Genomic DNA, 21,200 nt, shown 5'->3' on the forward strand with positions numbered 1-21,200 from the left:
GAATGGAGGTCTCTAATCTATTGATCCAAATTGGTCAATCTTGATCTCAATTTATCAAATAGAGGTTTCAATCAATGAGGGGCACGAATCAAGAACCGCTCTTGAAATCACCTGCATTGACACAACTGGTCTTCCTCCCCTAATAAGAACTTGCAATGGATAAAGTTGTCTTCTTGTGGTTTCAAATAAACCTTAATACCCACATTAATACTATTTATCTATATCATAACTTTAGGTATATTAAATTTATTTTCATTACTAATTTAAACTCATTTTTAAACTGTCAATAAACTATTGAATTACCTAATTTTATTTAACTAAAATTATAATTAATATAAACAAACATGTCACACATGTAACAAGATTGGGGTACAAGAAAGTCTCTCTAAAGTTAGGGCATCCTGTCAAATCTGTCTAAAGCTAGGGAAAAACATCATCTACCGAAAGGGAAAAGCAGTCATCCATAATAAAATTCAAATCAATCAAGTCTCTTAACCATCATTAATTATATCAATATTAATACAAAACATGAAACTTTTTTAATAAGCACCAGCAATAAACTATGCATGTGATAACAGCATTACATTCGTCTGGCAATCAAAATCAAGATAAAACTTATGATATGCATCCATTTGAAAGCAAGAGACAGCAGACTATATATTTTATATACATCAGGTAAAATGTAGCACATCGAGTATAAAAAGGATTTTTAACCGACAAAGTGGAAGTGCATTCGATCTCCATCTCCTTCACTGAGCACCTGATTGACACGACAAACCTGAGGCTCACTCAGACTTTGAATGTGCTTACTGCACTACGTCTTTTCCTCGGCAAAAACAGAACAATAAACATTTTTAACACCCAGGGCAAACCTCTCTCTTCAGATGATATGACTATAGTGTAGTCAATACCCAAAAAAGCTATAGAGAAGGTTTTCTTAAGAGTCAGCTTACTATAATCCATTCTTTTCAATTAATTTCTTTCTAGACGAGCATATCAGCACCCAGGTCCGATAATAGATGATTGATCCTCAGTGTTCATAACTGTGTCAATATCAGGTTTGGCTGGTTTGACCTCTTCATTGGCCGAAAATCTAATCTTGGGTGATAGATTTTTCGCTTCTTCCACTGTGTAGATGAAAATTTTCCTCACCATGCTACAGAACTCACTGCAAAAAATTGGGTTTTCAAATATAAAAAACTTATATATAACATAAAGAGAAAAATTTGCAGCATATAATTCATTAAACAACTACAAATTATAAACATGGACTTACTGCCACGGATCATCTCCGACCATCATCCTGTCATCTTCATCGTCAGTGTAGACCACCTGCCATTTCTTGGAGGATCCACACAGCTCTCCCTCGATGTCAAACATCTCCTCCAATTTCTTGAGAAGGTCATCATAATTGTCAAAGCGTGTCAAATCAACAGCTCTCCCAACAGCAATCCCTTGCATATGAACCTGAAAAAGTATGCATACTATATCAAACATTGCAACATGCAGCCAGCAAAGCAAATCAAATCAAATAATTCAGAGAGAAAGTTCACAAATCTACCCAGACCCTCCAGCTTTACAAGGAGGAAGCGCATAGGCAACATGAAAAAGTTAAAAAGAAAAGGAACTCCACTACAATTATGTAATTATTTGTGTAATTTCACATTGGCTTATGGCAACTTTGTTAAGTGTACAGAGAGAGAGAGAGGATAGGTGAGTGTAGGAAGAGGGAAAAGAACTCTAAATTCACCCGTTAAGAACCAAATTTCAAAGAGTCAAACTATTCTATAGTCAATGCACATTTTACAATGTTAGTTATTCTTTGATACAACCAAATTCAAAACCCAAATGAATGAATTACCTTTGTGCAACTACGAATCTGCCTGCTCTGCGACTCCTGAGGAGATCTGAGGCATGACTTCTCAGCATCACAACTTACACAAGGAACATCAGACCGATTAATATTTGATGGTTCAGAATGCTGGTCTAAGTCTGCATCTAAAGATGGAAGTGGTTGATCATCCACTGCTCCTCCAGACATTGTTAAAGCAGGTGTAGCCTCTTCAATATTGGAGTTGTTGAATAGCTGAATACCAAAAAGCTTGTAGGTATTCCCACTACCTTGTCTTCTATCATTGGATTCCTTGCTTACAATTGGTGTAAATGATTCAGTTGTATTTTCCCCTCGGTTAGGCCAGTACATTGAGTTGCTGGAAACAGCAGCCAGAGGACTTGTCACACCAAAACCAAGAGTGCTGCCCTTTGATGCTGAAGAAAATTTTGGTGATGGATAAAGGTCCCGTCCATGCTTTGAGTCAACAAATGTGAAAGCTGAGGATTCAACAGAGGATTTCCACATGCCTGACACAAGAAGACAAAGTTAGGAAACCACCGAAAAAGAATTAGAACATGGAAACAGGAGTACAGAAAACCATAATACCAAGGACTGAAAGATCTGGGCTGGAGGATGGTAACACAGGTGGCCGTGCCCGCTTGTTCCTCTGTGGTGGCTGGGAGTTTGAAATAGTAGAAGAGGCAACAAGAGGCTCCAGCTCCCATGGCGATACCCTTTCAGGACGCATGATTGCTGAAGGTTCATCCCATTGAACCTAACATGAAATTGAACAAAAGCAAGATAAGTCAACCAAACCACATGAAGGTTCACATGTCAAAACTGAAACCACAAACAAGGCCAATAATTTGGCCTATCAAAAAGGAAACAATAAGCAAGTAAGGAACATTACTACTATGCGGCAAAATCCACAACTATACATTCTTAGAATGAAATCTGAACTAATAAGAAGCATAAAAGAAGGCAGGTGCTAACCTTCAAGGATCTCCACTCTGAGTCTGGCCATGCCGGACTTTTGTTATCCGCCATACCAACAATTGTACCACTGAACCTGTAAAGAAATAACAAGCCTGGTAATTTCCTAACTTTCTATTTCAAGATATAGTAATTAGCAATCTTACCTTCTTTCAGGAACTTCCTCCCCCTCAAATGTCATCTTGAACCTCATCCCTACAGAGAGCTTGTGTTTTCGTGCTTCAAGGTACTTGTTAACACTAACAATGAACTCAGACCGGCTAGTTCTGGTGCACAAAAACATGTCCAAATCACATAATAATCTCAAATCTACAGTAATTATTAAAAATAATCACAAAAATTTTATTTAAACCCTAATTAAGTGATAATTATATGTAAATTCAAATGAAATCAAAATTATTCGAGCTTAAACACAAGTCTAGAACCATTGGAAAATTTATCGAAGTGAAAAATTTATCCAAAACAAAATATAGAAGCAACTATATCAATAGTTGAAATACAAATTTTGAATTTTGCACATCAAAAATTTCAAAGCATTATTTTTCTCCTTCCATTGTCACTGCATTGGGCTTTGTTCCAAATATTTTAAATTGGGTACATTTCATTTCATGTAATTCAAAATGGAAAAGCACAAAAGACAAGTTGAGAACATATGTCTTCCATATCACATACAATTTTGTTCCAGTTCCATCAACCAAAACAATTCCAAAAATATACACATATGTACTCAAGTATGTACGTTTTTATGTGTTTAAGTATGTGCACAACCACATCAATCATGCACAACCCATGGAAAATTAATATGTCATATCAATCAGTACCTTAAAGCCAAAAAGAAAAGAAATAAAATTGGTTTCACAAAACAAGAAAGAAGACACAAACCTAGGCTTGTAGAAGATAGAAAAGAGTGTTCCAGTTGCAAGGGCATGAGAAGCAGTTGCAAGTACACCTAGATGCATACTGTGACTAGATATAACTGAAGATGGCATGTTTGTTTGCTGTCTCATGTGCCTCCTAACTCCAACACGCAGCTCATCTTTTTCCCCCTGATCTTTTTCCCGCCTAAAAAGAGTTAAACGTCAACAAACAATGCAACAAATCCTGGCAATAAAGTAACAAAAAAAGAGCCTAACCAGTTTCATTATTTATGACAGAACTTACCTCAGAAAAATGAATGCATCACCTGCAACCAACTTTTTGGAACTCACAAACACACTCCACCCAGTAGTGAGTAAGTGACGCCTAGGTTGACCTGCAAGTTGAAATAACAAAATCCTCAAAATAATATCAATTACTCAAATTCCAAGCAAATTTCTAGGGAATTACAACAGGCAGCATGCAGTTGCCAGAAAACAAAAGGCGGGAAGTTAATTCATAAAAGTTTTTTAATCTCAATATACTCTTACTCACCAGGAAATTAGTATGAGAGGGAAAGGACAAAAAGATCAAGGATACCTTAAAAAAATTGAAAAAGAAAGACTAGCATTCACAGTTCAGAAAATCCAAAGCCTATCATAGAGCAGATATCTCATGCAAAGTCTTAACTAATAACAAAATGCCCATAAACTTTGAAACTTCTGAAAATGTAAAAGCACTTGGCATGACTGATAATAAAAATTTGCATAGACACATGAGTCCAGTCACGTTTGAATAAGTCTACAAGGATGAAAAAAATAATGGCAATTGATGTGAACCTCTGAAAATGTGCCGAAAATGCCATTCATTTCCATGCAGATCAGTTGCAACCAATTGCTGCCACGGTGGCTGCTGGGACATATCCTAAATAGATAATGGGTTGTATGAGCACAAAGAAATTAAGAATACAATATACCATCTTGAAGTAACTCCCAAAGCAAGAAAAGAGTACTAGTTGAAGCTAACCAGAGGGGGCAGGCAATCATCCGCATGCCTCCTAAGAACAGAGAATCCACCATGGGTGCTTGTATCAGATGCAGTAAGTGTCTTGCAAAACGAATGGACATTGCACTTTTCAGGTTCCGGAAGAGGGGGATCTGGACTTGTAACCTCAGTTTGCTGATATAAAAAGGGGATTACATAAAAGAAACAAATACAAATTAATAAGTAAAAAATTGTATCTGTTGCAGGCGATGATAAGCTAAGAAAATAATCCTATTTAACACTAAGGTGAGATAGAGAGAGCTCACATCAGGTTCTGGCAACAAAGTTATTTGAGCATAAACTTCATCTGTTTCAGGTTCAGCCTACAGAGAATGGTCAAATTAGCAAGTGAATGAAAGATTTAGAAAAAGAAACTACTTTCTTATAGCACAACACCAAAACAACAAAAGCCTCACGAAGATATATTAGAATGATCATGGCATAACTTACCCGACGCTGAACATTGACCACCTTACAAAGAATTTTAGATGGCAAATTAAATGAAGGCATGTGCTGCTCCAGCCCCGGATGCATTGATGCTTCTAGCTAAAAATAAATAAAAAAATAAAAAGAGCACAATTAGTAGTTATAACATTTTAAAAATTTTGTTATGATATTAGGGTGGTATGCCCTATTTTTTCTTTTACTTTTTTTTTTCCTCCCCGAAATACCTTAGATCTATAATATCAAACATCTCCAAATTCACTCAAAACTGAAAACAAACAGGTAGCATGTTAAGTACATACCTGCTCCATGTGACCTTGTGGAAAATAGTAAACTCGCTCCCCTTCACGAGGAAGGGTAACAAGAGGACCAGCACAGGCATGCCATAGTTCCTTGTACAAAGCATCATTGGAGGACCCTACAAAGTGAACGGCATGGAATCAATGTAAGAAGATAATGCACTGAAACATAAAGGCAGAAAGCAAATCGCCAATCATCCAAACACATGTAAACTCTACAAACATGAAAGCAGAAAGCAAACTGTCAATCATCCAAACACATAAATACTCTATACTCTACAAGCACATTCAACAAAAGATGCTACAATGAAAGTTCATTCGTTTTAGAAGAGGTTTTGTATTGTTATTATTTCCTCTTTCAGAAAACACAAGTCCTGGCAACAGTATAGTGTGCTCTAAAATAGGGCATCCTTGTCTCTAAGAAAAGGTTATAACAAAAAATTGCTCTAAAAAGCAAGTGCTCCAAAAAATATATTAAATATAACACATAATAAAGGTGAACAAATTGCTGAAGAATTTGTAATTTCATGAGCCAAACCGTCTTAGGTGCACAAAAAGATTAATTGAAACAATATAATCCTTTGCCTCTGTCAAAATATCTCAACTCTAATCATAAGACTTATACATAAAACCAATCCAAAAAGCATGTATTAACAGTACATAACTTGAAACTCATCAATCAACACTAAATCATAAATAAATCGATTAACAAGTATACCTAAACAAGGTGCTCCCGAGGAGGGATTCAAAGGCGCTGCTGTTGCGAATGCCATAACAGAAGCACCAAACACCACAAGGTATCACTGAGATGAACCTACAAACAAAAGCACTATATTAAAGGGATTGTCCTTGTCTCAAAAAAAACTGGTTGCAAATAAAGAAACAGAATGAAGTTATTGGCAATCAATTTTCTCAACAACCAGAACAAACCCCTCGTCTGTGTTTGCTCCAAAATGCTGCGTTTAATACCATCACTTATTATTTTCACAGATTGCTTCAGTGCTAACTTGTCAAAAGCCCTAATGCTCTCTTTATTGTGTCAGCCTAGCCCTGATTTGTGCCATAATGAATCCAATAAAGTTGGCTTTATAACCTTAATGCCCATTTGTCAGGAAAAAAAACTATGTACCTTAACCTTTCATCATAGTTTTGGCAAAAAACCAGCAGAATTTCAATCAAAAAAGTTAAAAATTCACAACTTCCAATGCAAACCTAAAATTAAAGTAGAAATAAAGCAAAACACCAGGGTAAGACACGTAACTCCCAGAAACGTTACTGGAATCAGCAATTTTATTACCGTGTAACATCTTATTGATAATATTCAATAACGATGATTACTCACAACATCATTTCACAAGTGATTGATAAATTTAATGTCATTTTTAGAAGTCTAACTAGCCAGTAACGGGACCAGCACCGTGACCGGGCACCAGTACAGTATCACTCCTGGTACAAACTCAATCAACCCAGATCGTGATTATCAAAAAATAAATAAATTATTCATCAAATATCAACAAACAAATTACCCCCAAATAAAAATTTAAAGAAAAATTAAAAAATACACCGCAGGAACAAAGAATTAAAAGGAGCAGAAATCAATTGGGATCTGACAAAAACAATAACTTTTTCAACTGAAAGTTAAATCCCCGGCTACATCAACTAAAAACTAAACATTTGGCAACAAAAAACAAAACGAAAAAGTAAAAAATCAACACAACCCACAGGCTATAACTCTCCAATATCTTTCTAGCGTTTCTCAGCATCCAAACAGAACCCACGACCCAAAAAAATGAAAGCAAAAGCAAGAGTAAGAGCATACCTTGAACCAAAATTAGGGCTCTGAATCAAATGGATCGATAACTATTATGCAAAAATATAAATTTCTTTATAATCCTGATTGCGTATCTCGTCAATGTTTGGTCGAAGCCGACACGACCAATTCTGCCTCTTTTTCTGTTCCTTTCTTACACACTTTCTTTTTCTCTCTATCTAAGCTTTTTCTTTTGTCTTAATTTTTCTTTTTCTTTTTCTTTTTTATTTTTTGGTATTTTTGAGTATTTTAATTGCAAGTATATATTTACCGTATGTATAGGGGTATCTCCACTCAGTCTTTCTGAGAATATCCATTTATTAATGATCTAATACCTCAGTACAATTTTATTCCAAAATTAAACAAAATTTCCAATTTTGACTTGTTTATTTCTCAAATTGCTAAATTTAACACTTTCTCATTATTACTCTTCTATGTTTGACTCTATTTAGAATTTTCTTTTTATTCAAACATAAACGATTCTTTGGGGAATTTGATTCGGATATTAAAAATTACTTTTGGCAATTTAACTTTTATTATTGGTAATCCAATTTTATTATTAATAATATTTTATTATCGATAATGATATAAAAAATAACCTATTTATTATTTATTAAAAAATTAATTTTAATTTTGTTAAAATTTATTCTTATTTATTTTTTAAAATAAAAATTATTTTATATTTAATTAATATAATAAATAATATCAAAAATATTTTATAATAATTATATTATAAGATATTTAAGTAAAATATTATTACTTTAAATTACGCATAATAATTATTTATATTTATCAATTTTTATTAATTTTTATCAAATATAGTAAAAATTTATATATTATAATCTTTTAAGTAATTCATCTTTATAATAATATTTCAAATTTGATAATTAAAAATTACTTAAATCAAATTCTCTATATATACAAATAAATCATATAAACTTATTATTATATTCTAATAATTTTAATATAAAAATAAAATAAATAATCATATTTTCTAATTATAAATTATATTTACTACCTATAGGAGTAAGATGTCTATTCGGACACAAAGTATCAAGTGAAAATGTGCCACATTATCGTGCTTATATGACACGCAATCCCTTATTGGAACATTGTAAATGCTTATGATAGAACTATTCTACAAATGTAATTCATCTATGCATTTTATATGCATACAACTAGCGAATGAAGGTGCACCATGTGTCCATGTTATTGTGAGTGAATGACACACAGTCCCTTAATAGGCAACCAAGTAGAGGCATGGCACTTTATGGCACGTGTATGACATGTCCCCTCTTTGTTAGGTCGTTGTATGAATATCATATAGAATTTTTCTTCAAACAAATGTGATTCTTTTCTTCATTCTTTACATGTGTAACTACCAAATGAAGATGTGCCACGTTATTACGTATGTATAGCACTCACCCATTTATTGAACCATTCTTATTAGAAATGAAAATTTCAATCTAAATTTAACAATCTTGACTCTTTCTAACCTCAACAAAAAAAAAAAGAAATGAGATGAAAACAAAAAAATCTCCATAATAAGATAAACCTAAGACAAAGATATATGTGTTCTCTTCCCTCTTATCTAGTCCTTGCCCCACCCTCGTTTTTATCTTCGTCCTTTTATAATAATATATCTATTTAAAATGATAACATATATTTATAATTTTAAATTATTTATATTTTTAAATTTATTTAAGTTTTTATTATACATATTAAAGTAATTAATATATAATATTTGTGACATTTAAATTAATAGATTAGTTTTAATTTTACTTAATTTCATTATTTAATATATTTATTTTTGTGTTTAAAGGAAATAAGAAAAAGATTTTTTCCCTCGATAACAAGAAGAGGATAAGGAGGAAATTTTTCTTCACGGGAAAGAGACAAAAAATCTTTATTATCCCTGTAACAGGAAATGATCAGAAACAAAAATTGATATTCATTGAAATCCCCTCTCCGCCCATTCTTGTTGCTATCCCTAATTCTCATGCATCAAATACTCTAAAGAACTGTTCCATAAAAGATGTATTTCAAAAAGAAAAATATAAGAGAAATAAGGTGTTCTTAAAAAATAATTTAAATAATAAAAAAGAAAATTTTATATATAATAAGACATAAATTCAAGTTTCTTCTAATGATATTTTAAAATAAAATTTCTAACTTACGTAATAGTTATGATTTAAAAAAAAAAATTAATAAGGTTATTCTTTAAATGAGAATGAACAATATATCAAAATAGTATGCTAGACACGATGACCATAAAAGATATTATAATAAAGTTTTGTGCGCATGGCACCATGTTAACCCAATTTTAATTTGGTTAATTCTTCGGATTCTGTATTAAACCAAAACAATTAAAACCCTAATTTCATACTTACAGAGCTATAGAAAGAAATCATTCATTGCCCATGTTATCAACTATTAAAGTGTAAGACTGAAATTTATTTAAAACGGTATAATAATAGGATCAACATGGTTTAATGTCATCCTCTTAAATCTTAGCCTAAGGGATGAAGAGCCATCTGAATATCCTTTCAATTAAAAAAAAAAAATTTATTAAATATGTATCAAACACATTTTTTTTAAATCATAAAAGTCAATAAAATTAATAAAATATTATAATTTTTAATATGGAGATATAAATTCAAACCTTTGCTTATTATTTTTCTTTGACTCTTACAATTCATTATTATTCTAACCGTGACTCTTGCATCTATCAATGAGGATTTTTGTTATTTTAAAAATCTAATAAGGATTTTATTATTTGACCAAACCTAATATAATAATATATATCATGTTTACAACACTAATATATATTATTCCCAAATTATATTGCATTACAAATTTATTAATATAATGTTTCTTACTATCCTCGAGGAAAATATTTATTATATTACATTTTATAAGTATTTAAATATATTTTTTGTTTTCAAAAACAAGAAAAACGATAATTTTTTTGAAAGTGTTTTTAGTAAAAATACAAATTCACAAACAATTATAAAATAATTTTTTAATATAAAATTTTTATAATTTAAAAACATTTTTATAACAAAATAATTTTTAATATTAAAAATACATTTTTTAATATAAAAACAATTTACAAATTTTTATAACAAAATTATTTTGAACTGTTAATATACAACTCAAAAAAATTGATCCATATGTTTTCCAAATTTTGACGTAATTATAAAAATAATTAATGTATAGCTGAGAATTTTGATTTTACTTTCTTTTCTAATAGCACACATTTTACACGTGCTATTATTGTTTGAATTCCATGTTTGCCGTACATCTTTATTGACTTCTTTTCGTGAAGACTTGTCTTACATGACGTAAGCTCTTGTGGAATAACATTTTTATACGGACCTTAATGACTCGTCTTACATGATATATTAGGTAATTAACTAAAAGGCCTGTAATTTGAGGGGTTATAGAAAAATCAATTTTGTATGTGGTTAAGTGGATATGATTTGTAAATAATAAAATTATATGCATATATTTTTAAATATATAATTGTGTGTAAAAATTATGTATCATCAACATACCCAGTTTTTTGTCAATTTCTCTTGTTAAAAAAGAGCAAAAAAATTATTAAATTGTGTATTCTTATCTTTTTATTGCTTAAAATATTAAAATTTATTTGTCTAGTAAAATTATTGCTTAAAGTTTTTAACATCCCCCTTATTGAAACCCCTTAAGACCAAAAAAATTTAATAATATAAAAGGAATACTTAATAATCATAGTTTTCTTGGATCGTTTTTTGAAAACTTAGCTACTTTAAGATTAAACAATCTTGTAAGGATAGTATAATACAAGCGATGTTATATGTATTTGTCATAAATATTAATTTGAGTATCGATAATGATATATCACTTAATAATTAAGTATTATTTTATTTTAATTTAAAATTATATAATTATACCTAAATTATTATTTATTATAAATACATTTAATTTTATTGATATAATAAACCCATTATTTATTAATATTGCTAATATTTGAAAATTATAAAAAAATTCAAAACATTTCTTGAAAATTTATTAAATGTATTCTCAATATTATCATTTTTAGAATATTATTCTTATAAAAATGATCTAAAAATGATAAGAATCACATTTTCAAAAAATATATTAAAAATCTAGACCAATTTGTGCTCTATCCAATTATTATGGGCATCAAAGAAATTTGGACAAGTTCCATTATCCAGTCATTGTAGTGCACTTCTGTATCTAAACACTAATTAAGTGTAATAATCCTTGACCACAAAAATTAAATAAACACCATTTTTAGTACAACTAATAATATGTGGGTTTGAAATGTTCCCCCGATTTCTATTGGTTTGTTGGGTAATCCATGTCACAGACCACCTATATTTCTATTCACTAAATCTATATATGCACAATCTATGTGCAATATATTATAATATAATTTGATATTATTTTATCTTTAATTTAAAATTATTCAATCACATAATAATATATAATTATTTATATATAAAATTATGTATATTATTTACACATATAATATTACTTATCTCTATATTTGTCTTAAAAAACTAGAACATTTTTATTGTTTTATGAATAAATTACATTTTCATACTCAATGTTGCCCAAAAACTTATTATTGCCTTCACCAAAAACTTGTCATTATCACCATCATTGACGAAATTTGAAAGTGTAAAGTTATCAAATTTCATTTTAAATAGTCGACGCCATCAATTCATTGTTGAAATCTAACAATATCAACTTTTTTGTCAACTTCCTATGAGAGGGGTGAGAGGTGGTGAAGATGATAAGTTGACTACGAGGTAAAACTTTAGTCATCAAATACAAGGGTGAGGGTTTCCAAATTTTTAAAAGGACTAAATGCATGCTTTCGAATATGTAAAATACCTAATTATTTTGTTTTAATGTCTAGTTCAAATATGTAAAATATTTTATTATTATTTTTAAATTATAGACTATCAAATTATTATTTTGAACTTACACAATTAATTTTTTTAAAATATTTTTTATTTTTTGTAAGTAATTATTATTATTTTTAATTGTGTATGATAAAATTACTATTTTGAACTTATACAATTTTTTTGATGGCAGTGGGCGGAAAATGGTCTCCCATATGTTTGCCTGCGTGGTTGGCCCATGATAATAAGTGGTGTTTGAAAAATATTGTTTAATTTTGGGTAAAAAATGTTATTTATGTAATTAAAAGATGGAAAATTTGGGCCAAAATGGATGCGATTTACTGATACTTTGTAATCCACCAGATCTTTAAAGGTTACACCAAAATCAACTCAATTTTAAAACGGGGATGTCACGAATAATTTTCAAACTACAGGGGGGTCATGGAAATTTGGCGTCGCCCGGACTCGAACCGGAGACCTTCAGTGTGTTAGACTGACGTGATAACCAACTACACCACGACACCAATTGCCCATTCAATCGGGCGTGTCATCCTGACATATTTAAATGAATTAGCTCTTGTTAGAGGAGGTTCAACATTCAGCTCCTAAAATTGGCGCTTCTGATTTCAAAAATTAACGCACGAATTAAGTTTGATTCTGATTGAACTTAAAATTTTTTTTTTTGAGAGAGAGAAAGAAACCCTAGAGAATCAATCGTGCTGTGTGAGGAAGAGAGAGAATGATTCTGAGAACGCCACCGCCGAAGAGGCCGAGAGCGCCCGATGTCGACAAACCTATCGTCGAGAGTCCGCCTGGAAGCGGCGTGGGCTCTGGCCGCCGCCTTGTTATCTATGAAGATCCTCCGGTAGCCGCTGCGGCACCAGAGGCGTCTCATGAACCATCAGATCAATATCTCTGCACTTATCAGTGTCGTCAAATGGTACGACCACTGCTTGATTTTATTGTTGCAAAATTACTGATTCAGGTTGATTCGCATCTTGTTCTTTCGAAAGTGATTTTAAGTACAAAAGCATTTGTTGTGCTTGCTCAAGTGGAAAGTGTTTTTTTCAGAAGAGGAACATTTAAGTGCTTTAGCGATGTGCTCATTCATATTTTCTGTACTGCATATAAATTGCATAACTTTGCCTCGTTTGTGTAGGTCAAAGTAGATTTTATTGATGCTTTAAGCAATACAGAGAAGCAAGTTCGTGATTATGAAGTTAAATTGGAAGAACTAAATGAAAAGCTTAGCAAAGCTGGTGCGTCTTCTTATATAGGGGTTACTATATATCTGTAAACATTTCCTTTATGCTAAAATTTTCATATTTTTGTAAGGTTTCTTAGAGTAGGTAAGTTGCAACAATTTTGTTTACTTTATTCTTTGAGTTCATTTCCTTTCTTCAGGCTAGTATTTCTGAATTCTGATAGACCCTAAGAGAAAAATGGTCTTGAAGAGTTTCTATGAAAGAAAAAGATAAATTACCAGGGGTAATAGACTGTACATTTCTTAAAGTTAGCAGCACTATCCTCATAATCTAGGTTAAGAAACTTGATGATATCCTACTCATATTTAGCTGCTAATTTTTTTTTTCATTTGTTTAATTCTCTATGGATTCATGTGCAAATTTTTTGAGCTAGTGGTATGAGTCTTTTTATCTGGTTACATTTCTACTGCTGACATTTGTATCTTAGAATTGGCATTAGTCTGTATTGCTAATGTGTTTTATTGTGCACAGATGCTGAGAGGAAGAAATTCAGGGATCAGTTCTTATATGCAGAACAAGAGCTTGCTGCTGCTAAAGGGCGGGAGGGTGTGCTACAGGATCAGCTGCTGAAAGAAGTTACTGATTCCCAGGAACGACTGAGAAAACAAATACAATTATGTTGTGAACTTGAGGTACAATATGTAGTTACTTTTGTGAAAGGAATATACACAATCTGCTTGCTCTGCATTTTTTCTTCTATTAAGGTAGGGAGTTCTGATCCCCTTTAGATTTCTGAATCAATTAGTTATTCATTTTCTCTTTTCGTAGTTTCAGTTCTATGTTGTACTAGTTTTTATTGTCCTTGCCGTATAACTGCAATTGCTTTAGTTAGTTCATTTGTCTTTTGCTTTTAATTTTCCAATTGTCAAATCTGTTTTTCAGTAATGTTACAATTGATAGTATATCAAAATTTATAAATTATAGTGACGTGATCTTGTTTGATGATGAACTTGGGTGTAATCATGAGAACTAATGATAACGAAAGAGAGATTTCTTATTAGAAGGAATGGAAAAGAAGAAAAAAAAATCTCTGCGTATCCATTAAAAATTCTTCCCATACTTATTTAACTATTGCCAATATCACTATATGATTTACACTGACTTTATACTTCCTCTTTTATTTCTTATGAATATTTTTATATTTCTATATTGCCATGTCAAATGTGAAACCAAGTCAAATTTTCCCATTTTGGAATTTAGGGAAAGCTTCGAAATGAAACGAACCTTCGCATGAAAGCAGAATCTGCAGCAGCTTCAGCTGAAGAGAAAGCTAGCCTTTTAGAAGGAAAGCAAAGCCATGTTTCAGAAAGCATTGAGAGGGAAAAGAAACGCCTTCAAAATGAGCTTACTCAGTTGAAGGAAGAATCCAAGTCTTCCATTTCTAGAATAAGTGCGGATGTGAGTAAACACAAATTGTGGTTGAAATGCAATTTCTCATTTATGGATATTGTATATATCTAAATTAAAATCTGGAATTCTCTTGTAGCGTGAAAGAATGGAATGGAAAGCTAATAATGCTGAGAAAAATTCAGAAATACTGAAAGAGCAGTTGGAAGCTCAGAAGGAGCAACTTAATGAGGTTTCTCCCTTTCCTTTTTCATTTTATGTTGTATGCAGTTGTATCTGATGTTTGTTTGTTTGTTTTTTCACATGTCAATTGATATACTTCAATAGTGTATATCTTTTATTTTTGTTCCGGACATCATTTGACGGTTTATGTTTTCCATCTATAATTAAATTGAAGTTATAGTATCAAGTTGTAATCTCATTTGCTTGAAGGTTATGATCTTTTGACTTTTGATGTGATGAATTGATTTGTTTCTTTGCTGAGAATCATTTATGCTGTTTCATTTTTTCAGTGCTTGCAGCAGAAGAGTGAATTAGAGAAGAAGTTATCAAGTTTCACATTTCAAGAAGTTACTTCTACAGATAATGATATTTTGGTCAAACATTTGCAGGAAGAGATTAGAAACTATGTAAGTTGGGTATCTGATTCGCTGGTACTTTTTTATACAATTTCTTTTGCAGAGAATTTCCTGTGGTTTTAGCTCAAACTATAATTCATGCTCATAAAAAGTACACCCTTTCATTTCCCGTATAGTAGAATTCCAACCCTCACCCTTGACCGCCCCTCCTCCCCCTTCTCCCCCACCCCCCCAAAAAAAAAGGAAAGAAGATATCCATTTATGTTGATTGAGGTGGCACATTTTCACCCTTTCTCGAAGTGTTATAAGTTCTAGAAAGATGGGTTGTTTTCGTTAAATATCATGACGTGTGTAAGGATCAGTTCATATAAATGTTTGTTAGATAGCCAAGCAATAATTCTATAGAAACTTTAATTGTTGATGTACTGAAGTCTAGACCACAATTTAAACAGTATATGGTTGTATTGAACTAGCTGTAAAGAGAAGAATGGAAACGGCCAAAATTCAAACTAATAGTGAAAGTCATTTTCCGTGGGTGCTGAATAGAGAGCCTTCAGGCAAAATCACATCTATTCTGCATATCATATGCTTAAAGCGGCAAAGGGGCAGAAACAATGATAAGAATTTTGGCATTGAAACCAATCATAGTACTGCAAGAAATTGGAGCTCTCTTTGCTACTTTCTACATTTGTATAAATGCTTTTCTCATTAATCATGATAATTAACCTGTTGGGATGGATAGTGATCATGCTGAGTGCTTTATCTTATAATTTCACATTTTATGCAAGCAAATTTTTTTTATTGTATATTTCATGGATCTTTTTTCTTTCAAACTAAAATATTTCCTTGATTCAACTTCTTATCAGGAGGCTGAGGTACGAGAAGCAAGAAAATTGAAATTAACTCATGAAAATATCGAGTTACTAAAAGAGAAATTGTTGGAAGAAAAGGGCCGTAGAGAGAGAGCTGAAGTAGAACTATTGAAATTGCAAGAAGTTCAGCAAAGTATGAATAAATTAGAGGAAGAATTGTCATCATGGAAGGTGTTGATTAGGGACATTCCTGGTGTGTCATGTTCTGAAGACATAACTTTGAAGTTTGTGGCTTTGCAGAAGTATGTGCATAGTTATTGTTTTGACAGTTTTGGCTAAATAATAGACTGCTGCTTCATGCTTACCTTTCCTCCAATAGATTGTATTTTAGTTGTTCTGTGACTTGTTTTAGACTGCTTTATTCTGTTTTAGATGGCGGACAACTTCTTTTGTTCACAAAAAGAAAAAAGGGTAGTGTGGTTGTCACTCATTTTGGTGCAGAAACAATGCTTGCCCACGCTTGAAGATGCATTTAATGCAGATGTGTGCTGTAGTTTGTTGATGACTTTAATTTTGTGTGTGTGATCATGTATTATGTTTGTAGTTTTAATTTTTTTGTGATTAAAAGCTAGCAGGTTTCTTCTTAATAAAGTTTCTGTTGTGTTCTTAATTTCTGGAGTCTTGAATTGCGTTTGTTTGGGTGAGTATAATCCGTTGGTTTCTGATGTTTGTTTTTTTTTTGGTTGAATGCAGGGAGGTTCTTGATAGCATGATGAAGTTAGGTGAGGCAAATGCACAGTTGAAACAGATGGAGGTGGCATTGGATGCAGCACAACTCGGCAAGCAGAATGCTGAAACTGAGGCTACACTAGCTAAAGAGAAGGCAGAAGTAACCAAATCAGAGGTCAAGCGCATTGAACTGATGGTAATCTTTATTATATGGGCCAATATATTCTCTAGGAGTCATCTCCTTTTTGTTTCTTCTTGTTCCTTTTTTGGCAATTTAAGCTAATTTGGAGGAGTTTACCGGAGGCAAAAATTACAAATTGAAAATAGGGAGTCTACTCTGTCTTAATTTGCTGTTGAGTCAAGGCAAGGTCATCTAGATTTACTTTCTTTGACTCACAGTTGCATTGTCAAATAACTGAGTAGCTGTATCTTAACTGTTTGTGATGTAGCTGTAATTTGTTGTCAGTATACCGTGAGAATACTTGCTATTGCTTTATATCTTTCTAGTACATGACAACAGAAATAGAAACAGATATGAACTAAACAGGCTTTCATCTTGAACATGTATAGCCATGATAAGCTTATGGATTGTTAAAATATAATACTAAATTTATAGGGGAGGAGCAATCTGAACAAATTTTAAATAGAATCCATGAAAAAGGGACCTAGAACATTAATAATACTTCACATTGGCTTTTTGCATATCATATTTTTAAAAAGATGGATCAGCATCATTTGTGATATGGCTGGAAGCACGAAATTATGCATATTAATCTTCGACTGGCTAGGTGAAAGGAAGAATGAATTTGCTACAATCTTTGGTAATCCTTGTGTCTCAATAGTAGTTTTTCAGCTAAGTTTTGTATAAATAAATTCTAATCTCCTTAATGGTAAAATAATGATGTTCATATAGTTTAACAATGTTGATTATATATTGAAGCTTTCTATGGTGACTGAAGAGAGAGATAAGTTTAGAAATATAGTTAATGAATTCAAGAGGCCAAAGAATGATGATGGAGTTGGGGACGAAACAGCTAACAGAACCCTTATTCAGGTACTAGAACGCTATTCCTGCTTTCTATTCCGTGCCCTTTTGTGTTGTTTTTTTTTTCCTGATGTTTTCTTTCTATCCTTTGGTTTTATTTGTACAGGAGCTTGAATCATCTCTATCCAAGAAGGAAGGCTTCATAGCAGAATTGGAGAGTAGTCTACGACAACAAGAAGAAACTAATAACCGTCAAAATGATGAAATAAGGTTGCTCAATGAGAGGCTAACCAATGAAGCAAGAAGAATAAAGTCATTAGAGAGAGAGAGTGATCGCCTCCGTTCAGAGGTCTCTCTTCTAGAGTCCAAGGTATGTGCCAACATATTTGATGGTTTACTGCACTGGTTAATTGAGCTCTGACTTGCAGTCTGTAGTGGTACTTAAAATGGCCTTCTACGATATGAACTTTCCAAATGATGCCTTCATGCAGTGCTTTGTTCATGAGCTATTATGACTTGAGTAAATTAGGAAAAAAGTTGAATTCAAGGTATTTGACCTTTCCAACACTTTTAGTTCTGCCCACTGCAACTTATCTGATATTTGGGGGGGAGTAAAAAAAGCAGAGTTAAAAGCTTCCAAGTATTTAAATCATTTGGATTGGGTCTACTAATGGACTCAACACATGTTGTGGCCTAAAGTTGGCTGTCACTTGGAGGAATGAGAGTGCAAGTGTGAGCAATTTTCAAATTTTTCTAGAGTGACAATTCATTTAGTGAATGTAAAATTTTATTATTTAGAATAATAATTAATACTTAATTTTAATGGACAAAATGTTTTCAAACTGTTTAAATTTCATAGCTTATAGTTTCATGTAAATAAAAAAGCAAAAAAACAACGAAACAAAGTAATGTCATGGTGCTTAATTGCACAAAAAAATGGAAGGTTATAAATCTTAGCACAATCTTGTCAAAATTTGCTGATTCTAAAATTTCATCTGTGAAGTACTTGTTATTTTTCTCCGATCTGCTCAATTTTCAGACAGGAGCCAGTTTTCTGTCTAATTGGTCTCTTAGGTGTTTTAAACTTCACATCTTTATCTTATTATTGTTTTTATTTGTAGGCATAATGTTCAGGTGCTTTGGTTCTTATTTATTTAAATTTCAACTTTCTTCTTGTCTGCAGTTGGGTCATGGTGATTATTCTACCACGAATACAAAAGTTTTGCGCATGGTAAATACTCTGGCAGTTGATAATGAGGCAAAACAAACTATAGAGGCTTTGCAAACTGAGTTGCAGAAGACAAAGGAGAAGTTACAAGCTGTTGAAGAGTTGAAGGGTCAATCAGGTTTTTCTTTTCTTTACAGACAATCTTTTGGTTTTATTATTTTCAATCTTTTTTGTTGCCCTTAATGCAAAAACAATGACTATCTTGAGGAATGAGTAAAAAATCATACTACTGGGATGTTGTATAATCTGTTTTTCTACTATTAAATTATGCCTAATTAACTGTAATAGTATTCAAAGATGTGTAATTTGTTATAATTTAGGATTTTAAGGATGACACAGTAGGTTATCTAGGCCCTTTGGATTGAACTGGTATTCCATAAATTAGATTTTTCTCTGATTTTTTGTTTTGTCAAGTAGGTGATGCTGGAAAACTAGTGGACTCCTATATATCGGGGAAAGTAACTCAGTTAAAAGAGCAAATTGCAACACTTGAAAAGCGTGAAGAAAGGTGAATAAACGGTTGAATTACATGGGTACTTGATGCCTTATTCAATCATTTTATAACTGAAGCATTTTGAATACTCACATGGAACAGATATAAGGCAGTTTTTGCAGATAGAATCTCAGTTTTCAGGAGAGCTTGCTGTGAACTTTTTGGTTACAAGGTATAATTTTATTGCCCATCGCATTCAGTAATTTCATAAAATTCTACCTCTACATCCATGAATCCTGAAGGACAGTCAACATAGTTGTAACTTGGGATTTCAACTCCAATCAATGTTAACATCTATTTTCTAGAGCCCGTGATTCGGTTGTGGTCCAGAATGCATGATAGAGTAACACTTTCTTTTGTGGTGGCTCATATTTTGCCTTACATAAACTATTACCAAGCTTCATTAATGTATGCGTTTGGTGGTGGAGGGTGATTCTTCTTGTCTTGACTTGTTTGTAAATGTAGTTTATCCAAATTTTTAACTTAAGTCAGTCATACAGATTGATTTAGGCAGGCAGTGGTTATATATGAAGGAAAAGGATGTTATTTTTAAAATATTGGCAATGCCAGAGATTCCTTTTAACCAAGATCTTTTGTTTCTTTGAATTTCTTAATGCCTATTGTTTGATCTCTGCTGCAGATTGTAATGGATGAGCACCAGCGTTCTAATGGAATCCCCATAACACATTTCACCTTGCAATCTATTTATGCACAAAGTGACGACGAAAAACTTGAATTCGAATATGAATCAGGCAATACAAATGTTCTGGTAAGATGGTGAATAGTTTGTTAATTGGGGTGTCTTATAATACGACAGTGTTGTCTTTAATATCATATGCTGAAAATGTAACCTTTGGGATATATTCATCTTTTGGGGCTACAGTTGAGTTGGGTATAATCTGTACCTTCATTGCCTTGATATGGTAATGTTACAATTACATTCCGGGAAATGCCAAAAATTGCAGTTAAAAATTTTTCCTTTATTTAAATTGGTCATACATAAAGAAATTTACAAGTGCCATGTTTTTCCAGGTCAACAATTACACATCTCAACCCGAGATATCTCGCCAGGTGAGAAACATAACTATTTCCTACCTTTTTTTTTGTCCACTTACGTTTGCATATACACACGAAAGATTTTGAACTCTGTAGAGCATCAACTTTACTTCAAGTATTCCAGTTAATATTTCTACATACATATTTTCCTTTCTTCTTGTACAAATCTTTATCTTTTTTAATTTTTTGGCAGATTGACATATTCGTTAGGAAGATGAACTCTATTCCAGCTTTCACTGCTAACTTAACAGTGGAGTCTTTCAACAAGCGAACTTTATCGTAAGATAAAAATAAATAAAACAATAGACCTGGAGTACTTCATTCAATTTTTTTTTTTGGCAAAAATTGTATATTTTTCATCTACTGATGTCGACTTGATGATTCCACCTGCCAGCCTTCCCATGGTCTTTTGGATTTTATGATATATTTCTGCTTTATTGTACTTTGGATTGTATAACTAAAACTCAAGATAGTAAAGTCTTTTTGCTCAAGAATATTTCCTTTTCATCTGT

General features: G+C 32.1%; 2 protein-coding genes and 1 non-coding gene across 3 annotated transcripts; 1 reads left to right on the forward strand and 2 right to left on the reverse strand.

Annotated features, from left to right (window-relative positions):
- Positions 1–472: 472 nt before the first annotated feature.
- LOC123214438 (auxin response factor 1-like) lies at positions 473–7,490 on the reverse strand. Its single transcript, XM_044634198.1, has 15 exons — positions 7,289–7,490; positions 6,188–6,283; positions 5,473–5,588; positions 5,177–5,272; positions 4,993–5,049; positions 4,709–4,861; positions 4,522–4,606; positions 3,989–4,079; positions 3,710–3,889; positions 2,974–3,093; positions 2,828–2,903; positions 2,441–2,609; positions 1,862–2,361; positions 1,277–1,467; positions 473–1,168 (listed from the first exon to the last, which is right to left on the reverse strand). Exons 2-15 carry the CDS (start codon positions 6,240–6,242, stop codon positions 997–999), a joined length of 2,061 nt encoding a protein of 686 aa, XP_044490133.1. The 5' UTR covers positions 6,243–6,283; positions 7,289–7,490; the 3' UTR covers positions 473–996.
- A 5,155-nt stretch (positions 7,491–12,645) lies between these two features.
- Positions 12,646–12,719, reverse strand: TRNAV-AAC. Its single transcript has one exon. It is a non-coding gene; the product is annotated as a tRNA-Val (tRNA).
- Positions 12,676–21,182, forward strand: LOC123213930 (mitotic spindle checkpoint protein MAD1). The gene is made up of 16 exons (XM_044633561.1): positions 12,676–13,135; positions 13,355–13,454; positions 13,932–14,092; positions 14,661–14,858; positions 14,947–15,039; positions 15,320–15,436; positions 16,252–16,499; positions 16,951–17,122; positions 17,867–17,980; positions 18,078–18,281; positions 19,095–19,257; positions 19,557–19,647; positions 19,735–19,804; positions 20,273–20,401; positions 20,665–20,703; positions 20,882–21,182. Exons 1-16 carry the CDS (start codon positions 12,935–12,937, stop codon positions 20,969–20,971), a joined length of 2,190 nt encoding a protein of 729 aa, XP_044489496.1. The 5' UTR covers positions 12,676–12,934; the 3' UTR covers positions 20,972–21,182.
- The last annotated feature ends 18 nt before the right edge of the window (positions 21,183–21,200 follow it).

The sequence above is a fragment of the Mangifera indica genome, chromosome 4, assembly GCF_011075055.1.
Source record: "Mangifera indica cultivar Alphonso chromosome 4, CATAS_Mindica_2.1, whole genome shotgun sequence".
NCBI lineage: Eukaryota > Viridiplantae > Streptophyta > Magnoliopsida > Sapindales > Anacardiaceae > Mangifera > Mangifera indica.

Excerpts from the sequence above, each read along its gene's own strand:
- LOC123214438 (XM_044634198.1), bottom strand. The coding sequence starts at position 6,242 with ATGGCATTCGCAACAGCAGCGCCTTTGAATCCCTCCTCGGGAGCACCT. Across the intron at positions 3,890-3,988 it reads GATGCATTCATTTTTCTGAG|GCGGGAAAAAGATCAGGGGG; the intron begins GTAAGTTCTGTC and ends AACTCTTTTTAG. Across the intron at positions 2,904-2,973 it reads GAGGAAGTTCCTGAAAGAAG|GTTCAGTGGTACAATTGTTG; the intron begins GTAAGATTGCTA and ends ATTTCTTTACAG.
- LOC123213930 (XM_044633561.1), top strand. The coding sequence starts at position 12,935 with ATGATTCTGAGAACGCCACCGCCGAAGAGGCCGAGAGCGCCCGATGTC. Across the intron at positions 13,136-13,354 it reads CTTATCAGTGTCGTCAAATG|GTCAAAGTAGATTTTATTGA; the intron begins GTACGACCACTG and ends TCGTTTGTGTAG. Across the intron at positions 14,093-14,660 it reads AATTATGTTGTGAACTTGAG|GGAAAGCTTCGAAATGAAAC; the intron begins GTACAATATGTA and ends TTTGGAATTTAG.